The sequence below is a fragment of the Anarrhichthys ocellatus genome, unplaced genomic scaffold (assembly GCF_004355925.1).
Source record: "Anarrhichthys ocellatus isolate YVR2014 unplaced genomic scaffold, GSC_Weel_1.0 scaffold55, whole genome shotgun sequence".
Taxonomy (NCBI): Eukaryota; Metazoa; Chordata; class Actinopteri; order Perciformes; family Anarhichadidae; genus Anarrhichthys; species Anarrhichthys ocellatus.
In genome coordinates, this window is record NW_022280085.1 from 682,973 (window position 1) to 691,896 (window position 8,924).

The 8,924-nt window shown below is 48.0% G+C and overlaps 1 protein-coding gene across 7 annotated transcripts in view; it reads left to right on the forward strand.

Annotated features, from left to right (window-relative positions):
• The window catches only part of grin2ba (glutamate receptor, ionotropic, N-methyl D-aspartate 2B, genome duplicate a), a 122,071-nt gene that overhangs the window by 71,728 nt on the left and 41,419 nt on the right, over window positions 1-8,924 (forward strand). For all 7 annotated transcript variants that reach the window (XM_031870819.1, XM_031870821.1, XM_031870818.1 and 4 more), the window contains 2 exons: window positions 2,330-2,473; window positions 2,803-3,073. In XM_031870819.1, the coding sequence (XP_031726679.1) occupies window positions 2,330-2,473; window positions 2,803-3,073 (415 nt within the window). The remainder of the gene's footprint in view (window positions 1-2,329; window positions 2,474-2,802; window positions 3,074-8,924) is intronic.

An 8,924-nucleotide genomic window follows, 5' to 3' on the forward strand; every position in this document is an offset into this window, starting at 1 on the left:
ACACACACACACACACACATGTAACAGAGAGCCCTACTGAGCCCAAACCTACACAAATACAGACACCCAGGCGCACACAGGCAAAATTAGAGGCACACACACATACGCATTGATACAGACATAAACTACACACACTGGCAGACACACACATAGAAACGTCTCCATCCATCCACACACACACACACGCTTCCCCTGGAGGAAGGCACGCATGTGTCCCGTCGCTCCTCTTTCTCTCTCTGACAGCAGCGGTCCTCTGTGGTTGAACAACTCAGGCTTAGCCTAAGCCTGCCTAAATGGCTGGCTGACTGCCTGACACACACACACACACACACACACACACACACACACACCTCTGTTTCCCTGCCCCTTCACTGCTCACACCGCTCCACACACAGGATCACAGCCGTCTGCCAGCCCTCTGCATTCATCCTATTTTATCTCTCCCCCCCCCGGTCTCCGCCGGTCATTCATTGTGCAGCATATTGTTGTCTGTGTACAGTAGCCAGCGCTGACGTCAGGCCCGCGGATCCACAGAGAAGTGAGCGGCGGGCCCAGCAGCGCGTTCAAAGCCTTGCTGGCCGGCTTCCTGGGCCCCCCTCACTGCCTCTGGGGATTCTAACACTCTCTCATCGATCACCTTCGTGCCAACAGAGGTGATCATGTGGCCAGACCGTAATTATTGTTGCTGTAAATAAAGAGAGGTGTTTTGCAGGACTTCATTCTTATCATTCAGCCCCGCTCCCACCAGGGATTTCTTTTTCTTTTGTTTTACCACCATATCTCTCACCCTCCTTCTTTCCATGCTTCTTGTCTTGCGCTCCTTTTAGCATGTATTTTTTTCTCAAAGGCTAATGAAAACGCTGCAGACCTCTGGCGCTCTGAATGAGTGTGTTGGACAGTACATTAATACTGCTCTTAAGAAGAGAGAGAGATAGAGAGAGGAAGCCAGAAGAGATGGTGTGTGTGTGTGTGTGTGTGTGAGGGGGGGCAGGGTGGCGGGGCGCTGTATAGAGGATAAAGGTTGGAGCGGGAGAGCGCGAATCTGGAAATTCAATTATAACTGTGCCCTGGCAGTAATTCCACTGCTGGAAACGGGACGGCAGAGCGGAGAGAAGGAGATGGATAGAGACGGATGGAGGGCGAGAGTGAAAAGGAAAAGCGGAGAAAGTTGAGGAGCAAAATGGATTCAAGCGAGCTGGAGAAGTGCGACGTCCGTGTGCGCGTCTCTATTTCACGATTTTGAAAACGCGGCCTCCGCTTTGAACTTGAATGCGCGCACTTCGCGGCGCGTTATTTGCGAGAACGTTCGGGCCAAGCGTTTTTTACCCCCCCCGCTGCGCATCTTAGCTCTCAACATGCCACCTCGACGGCGTTGGCCCTGATCTCATTAATGCAGAAACAAGGTAGCTGGATCAACCCGCGTGCATTCCCCCCCCATGGGAGGGGCAGGTTAGCCTTTGATGTGGAGCGAAGCGCAGAGAGAGAGAGTCCTGAGGAGCCAGAGGGATTTCAGCTCCACCTGACTCCGCTCACCATGCAGTCCACAATGGAAACGCACTACGAAATCGCTCTCATTCAAGTATCCGAGAACATAAACCCACCAGCGTGCATGCAGGAGTTTGGGCCCATGCACAGTAACGAACTGCAGAGTCTCGTCTACGCTAGACTTTCCTCACCTCCTCCTCTCCTTCTGTCCGGCTCAATATTCTGTTTCGACACCGGTGGCAAAGCTCGGGTATCGGTCTGTGAGCGATGTTTATTGGCGAGTCTGTCTCCGACTGTACTGATGTTTGGACCGTTGTACATTCTGTATCTCTCGTATTCAGATTTAGCCTCTCCATTGGGAAGGGACTTAGTGAATGTTTATGTGTGTGTGTGTGTGTGTCATCCCTCGTGTATACATCGTCCTAATATCCAGCGCCTTGCAGGTTACATTGAGGTTGCGTTGTTCCAACACGGTGTGTCATAAAACAAATTGATGAAAATGATCAGTGAGGTTAAGGACGGCGGCTTCGAGTCCCCAGGACTTCGCGCCCCCCCCCCCCCTGTGTGCAGACTCATTAAAAGAGTCATAAAGGCAACTAATGAAAATCATGACCGGGATCATTACAAGCCCACTGGTGTCCTCTCGCCTTTCTCCTCCATGAGCGGGAGAGAATAAAAGGCAGCTAAATTAATGTTCCCGCCATGTCACAAAACCCAACCGCCGTCCTTTAAGCAGTGTCTGTTCTCCTCTGTGTGGAGAGCCGGCTAAATTAAAGTTCAGGCCAATAATGTTACGCAAACCACTCACGCTCTTCCGTTCCTCCTTGTCTCTTGTCATTTCCAGGATGACGACTCCATGTTCTTCCAGTTCGGCCCCTCCATCGAGCAGCAGGCTTCGGTCATGCTGAACATCATGGAGGAGTACGACTGGTACATCTTCTCCATCGTCACCACGTACTACCCGGGGTACCAGGACTTTGTCACCAAGGTAACGGCACCCGGCTGAGACGACACGCGCAAGCAATCAGGCATTGAGGGCACTTTGGTGTCACAATAGAAATGTTGCAGCCCTGTCATGAATAAATATAGATTTTGTATTTATATAACGCTGATTAGAGACAGGTTTGCTTAGTGTTCAGTGGAACTCTATATTGGACCTCTGAACCTTTTCTTATAATCCCAATTTTGAAGATTTCCGTCCTCGCCAATCCTCATACGATAATGCAAACATGACTATGGAACTATGTCACGCTACAATGAAACAGTACGAGTCTCTTCTGTCTTCTGATCCGCCTCTCCCCCCTCGGCCCCATCCAGGTCCGCAGCACCACCGAGAACAGCTTTGTGGGCTGGGAGCTGGAGGAAGTTATACTGCTGGACATGTCGGTGGATGACGGAGATTCTAAGATCCAGAACCAGCTGAAGAAGCTCGGGAGCCCCGTCATTCTTCTCTACTGCACAAAAGAGGAGGCCAACACCATCTTCGAGGTGGCCCACTCTGTCGGGATCACTGGCTACGGCTACACGTGGATAGTGCCCTCGCTGGTAGCTGGAGACACCATTGTAGTGCCTGCAGAGTTCCCCACAGGTAGGAAACCTGCTATAGCAGGGGAATGAAAAAAAAACTCCTTAACTGCATACACATAACATATTCTGCATTAACCTTTTGTTGTGTAACCATGTCTTCAAACTTGGGCGCAAAGGGTGTTTATTAGTCGGCTCTGTTGGACTTTTTGACGGTATTCATAGTTGAAAATGCTGACTCACTGCCCAGTCTTGCCTGATTTGACGGTGTCAGATGGTTACGTTTTGTGGTTCTTGCTTCCATATTCTGAGGCACAGTTTGGTTCAAGATGTTTGGTGTTTTAGTGGCATCACTGGCTCGCCCCAAAATGATGCAGCCTATTCTCCTCTCAGATACGACGAACAATGATTCCTTAGTCTACTGATCCTCAAGTGCATGTTTTCACCGTTGACCTGTCATTTATTCGTATGGCTAGTTCTAAAGATGGCATTTCAAGTCTGCTAAATGTGGCTACCAGGCTAAAAAAAAGGGACACGGTGACGTGATGGCAATGTGTCACTCGCAAGCAGTCCAGGTCAGGTTGTACTGACATTTAGTTTGGGGTTCGGATTCAATCGTCTGTTGGTCTGGCTTAAGACCCGAGTCCACCTCTTGAGTATACGGGGGTGCTGTATGAAACTGAGGTCGAAATCAGGAATTCAAATTGGATCCCGTTTCTATCTGACACAATCTCAGTGTGGAAAGATCTTTGCTTGCCTTGAGCACAAATGCTAATCCCGCTGTAAGTAGAGTAATTACATTATGTGCAGCGTTTGGTTGATGTCTATCCAAAGAGCGCGCCGTGAATGCATGCGTTCTCTAACATAGGTCGCCCCGGTCTGATCCAGAACCATCAAAACTGCGTCTTGATTCCCTCCTGTGATCTTTCGTCTTTCAAGAGTTGCATTGTCTCACTTTAAGAAGGCAATTTTTTTTAATTTCACAACCTTTATCATCAGCTAATGGAGACTAAGATGCAATTAAAAGGTTCCAGAAAAGGCTAAGTGGACTTTATTTTGTCAAATTACCACCCCAAGGACAGGAATGAACATTTGTATTCCATCAGTGAGGACGGAGCTTGCGGTTGCAATGCTAACAGCACTAATGGCTAGCTTGGAAGCAGCAGTGTCACGTCGTGGTGGTTTTGAGATTCTGCTATTTGGATTTGTTCTTCAAGACCAAAAAAACAAACTGACCTTTCCTAATACCAAGTGAGGGAGCGTCTCTCACCGCCGCCCCATGCCTCAACACCACTGGAGGTCATTCTAACCTTTGAAGGTAAAACATGGAACCAAAGTGACATCTATGTTGGGGTGCATTAAGCAGTGAACCTGCTCACGCAATCTGTCAAGGACACCTGTCAGACCGCCTCATGTAACGGGACTTTCAGCACTTGGGGGGGTGGACAGAGTCTTTTAGAAAGGCCAGGTCTCGGTGGGGAAACCGACCTGCTTCTGATGGCGAAACCGTAGAACTTTCTGCGACTTCAGTCTGTTTTAATGTCAGTAGGACAGAAAAACTTTGGGAGCAGGTAGGTATATTTACGCGGGACATACCAGCCTGATAATTTGTTGGTGTTTGGCCTTTGTTTGATTTACAGTGAAGGGGGAGATATTACACCGCTGCTTGTCCTCAGCAGTTTCTGGGAAATGGTTGTGCCAGGCGGAACCTGAGATCGTTGTGCCGCTTAAGCACCGTAACTCAACCCCCCCCCCCTCTGCTCCCTTATTGGCACCCATGGATGATTTACTCTGAATGGGAGTTGGGAGTGTTTTAGCGAGCCTGTTTGTGTGCCCATGAGCGTGTTTTCGCGCGATGTCTGTCTGCGTGCGTTTGTCTGCGAAATGTTGGTTTACGGTTTAATTTTGGTGAGAAAATAATGGCCGAGCGCAATGAAATGGGTTGCGTGTGTTTGTGCTTTCGCGTGTACCTCATACGGCGGAGGGCGAGAGTGATTACCTGAAGGCCAAGGGGGAACAAAACCGTGTGTGTGTGTGTAAGTTTGTCAATTCCAAATTAAGGTTACACTCTATAAAGTTTGATAGATCACCAAATCAGTTATGTAAATCACACAGCAACACCGCTCTTGATTTATGTTGCCAGAGAGATAATCGTGACTAGCTCATGCTCTGCCTGGGTGATTACAAAGTGGAGCTGGCAGAGAGGCCGCGTTGATGGACACAAACAAACCTCTTTCAGCTCGCATTGAATTATCATGGGATTAATCTCGTGGGACACAATGACGGATAGCGGGCTAAATGTCATCCACTCATTCAACGCGTGATGAATAGGATAGAGAATGTGCCTATAATCTAACATTAACAACAAAATGACAGATATTTAATCATTTATATTTTGTTTTTAGCTTAAATAAAGCTTTGTTTGTTGGAAAAATCATATAACAGTGTATGTTGAGTCTAAGTCTGTGAGCAGAGGGCTGAGCCTGTGCTCACGGCGCTGCTGCTGCAGGATCTGTGCTTGTCAATGCTGCTCTCTGCCAACCACATGAACATGAAGGTAGGATGTTACTTAACAGCTTCAGCAATGACTTTCTATCAAACCGCACTTTCATGAGATAGAGTGACCGTTTCTTTTCTTTTTTTTTGTTGCTATGAGAAAAGGACAGATACTGGCCTGAATTAACCTTCGATGAAGAAGATGCTGCTGTACCAAAAGCAAGAGACGGGCGTTATATTTGTAGACATTTATTTAGGTATTCAACTGTGCAACTCAATAATTCAACAAACCCCTGTATTTCTGAGTTTCAACCTCGGCATCTTCAAAGCCACACGGAGCCTGAAGTCGACCACACCAACTTGTGAGCTAACACAGAGCGAAAGGACACCGTGGCACAGCATGTCCCTGATGGCGCGGCGGCGTGTACGCTCTGGGTGAAACCAGCGGTTCAGGGTTCGGCAGAAGGTGCACGCTTGGCGTGGGGGGGGCGGGGCTTTGCTTAGCTTACTAGGCACACTTAATAAGAGCCTCAAATCCTCATGGGTAATTCAACTGGTGCCTTCTTTAAGTGCCGCTATGGGGAACCATCTCTTTTCCCACTCCCTCCCTTCCTTCTTTCCTTTTCCTCCTTATTTCATTGCTGTTGTTCCCTCACGTCTCTGTCGTTTCTGTCTCACTATTTCAGCCTCCTCTGACTCTCTACGAACTCTCTACTCCCTTTTTTCCCCCGTTTCTTCCGCTTCTTTATCTTTGTGTTGCTGCCGCTGTCTGACTTTTTCTCTCTGCCCACTCCGTCCCTCTTTTTCCTCCCCTCCCCGTCCCTCTCTCTCTCTCTCTCTCTCTCTCTCTCTCTCCTACTAACAGCTTTTCTGTCTCTATTCTTCCTGATCAGTTACACACTCCTGCTGCACGCACTGTGCTACCGTAACCACCCAATCGGACATCACTGACAATAATAAGCTGTTTCCAAAAATACCCAGTGATACGGTAGTTCTGCTATTACGCTCCCGACTCAATTTGCCTGCACGTGGATGCTCTCCGTCTGCAGTCTTTGTCATTTTTCTTCTACATGTGCGAATCTGTGACAGGGAGACGGCATTCACCTTCAAACCGAGTCAGTAGCCAGTTTACGGGCCAGAAAAAAATGGCTTTACAGCTGGCACAGTGCTGTTCGGCTGTAACGTTGCCAGTTGTGACACGCCTGTGTTGTGACACTAACACATGTCCTGAGAGATGTATGAACATGTACACTTCACGCTGCAGTTCCCAAGATGCAGATAAAAAACACACACTGCATGCCCCTGCACGGCACACACACCTTCCTATGAAAGAATCGTTGCCTCACATAATAAAAGTGAAGTGTGCAAAAAGGAGCGAGTGGCAGGAGTGAGTGAGTGAGTGTGTGAGAAAGTGTCAACAGTGTGTGACATTAGATGTGGTCCTGGAGGGCCGGAGCTGTCAGTGCTGGGGGCCCCGCGAGGAGCGGCAGGTTGCCAGGGCCGCCTGTCTATTTCTGCCCACTGACACGGTAGTGGAGCGGCTGACATGTGGTCATACTCTGTCAGATAGATGCAGACCGACTGATGGACAGAGAGGGGGGATAGATAAATTGACTCAAAGGCAGTCCGCACTTCACTGAGAGCTCTGTGACCCGAACCCAGAGGCGTCCGGCAGGTCGCGAACAGAAACATCAGTTAGTGGCCATTTTTAGAAGTCATAAAGGGCGACTTCGTGCCGAGGGTTTCGATAATGGGGCTTATTGATGTGGAAGATTTTCTACGTTGAATTGGTGCATAGTTAGCCTGGGCATGCTAACGTTTGCAGCTAACATTAGAGCAGCTGAACACACAGTTTAACCTAAGGCTGGGCGATATGGAGTCACTATATTATACGATATTGTATGGTTGACCGTAATGCAGCCTTTAAAATCAATCATTTTAGCCATATTGCGGTTTAATCCAAAATCTAAGACAATATCTTGTCTCATATCACGATATCGATATGTCTATATATCAATATATTGCCCAGCCGTAGTTTAGCCCATTCCTCACACTTTCGTTCTCTTGTTTTTGGTTTTAAAAAGCTTGTCAGGTCTAGTTACGGCTGCTGTGATTGGACAGTTGCTGTTCAGGGGTAGGGGTTAAGCGAACGTCCATTAGTCATGCTGGGCAGACCAGGGCGAGGAGAGTAACAGCTGCCTTGATGTGAACCTCGAGGACGGTCCTGAGCGTCTAGCTGCTCTACTGGACGTGCTAATTTGCGCCGATTGTGTAATTCCACGGTCGTTTGGGTGGTCGCGACCCGAACATGTTCAAAACATTAGACTCTGTCCAATAAGGACCTGTGACCTTAAACCCAACATGCATCAATTATTTTGAAAAAAAAAGTTATCCAATTTCTTAATGAATAGATCCAAAACAATTAGACTCCATGAGAGCCGAGAGAGCCCGAGGACAATCCCACCTGTTAGCTCCAAGCTGCTAAAATCCTGACCGCGGTGAACTAGAGAGCTAAATGATTGGTGATTAAAAAGAGATAAACATTGCACACACCATAGGCTCAGTGCTTGGGCTTCATGCACTGTGTGTCATCAATTAATGGGGACTATATGTCACGAGTTAATCATATTATCAATAACGGCAGTTTAATATAAATGATGCTCATTATTAAAATGTCAGCTGTGTTTGAAAAGATGCATAATAGGCTAAGTTTCATAGTGAATCAGCTCTTTCGCTGCGTTTTTCTTTCTTTATTTTAGATTAATAAAACACGGAAAACAGATTGATGTAAGTCAGGTCTTCAGCCAGCCTTTCCTGGGTAAATAAAGGTAAAACAAAAATGTAAATATTCCTGTATCGTCCATATTCTCGCTCATCACTGCGGGATAATCGACAGCAGAGAGGGACAGAGGGGAGGACGAAGGACGGGCGTCCTGGCGAACAGTTAAATGGGCTGATGGATGATTGGAAGGGCACCAGGAGAGACATAAACTTACAAATTGTTGTTCATAAACAGACAAATTGTCAAGGGAGAACAGGACTCAGGCGGACAGAAGGACAGATAAACAGGCGTACAGACAAGAGCAAAGGGCAACAAACAAGAGACAGACAGTGCTTTAGACAGACAGATGGACAAACACAGCAAGGTGATAGACGCGTAGTCGGCAGGATGGGAGCGCTATCGGCTCCGTGAGTCATTGCGTAGTGTGAGCTCTGTCTCTTGGCGTGCGTTCAAAACATGTACACTGTGCATACGCGAACGGAATTATCCATCCCTCCCCGCTTTAGTTCCTCTCCTCTGTCTCTCTGTCGCTTCTCTTTTTTCACATACGATCCAGTTCAGCTTTCTCATTTTCTCTATTTTTACAGATCCCTCCACCCCCCCCCCCCCCCCCCCCCCCCCACTCGCCTCCCCTGCC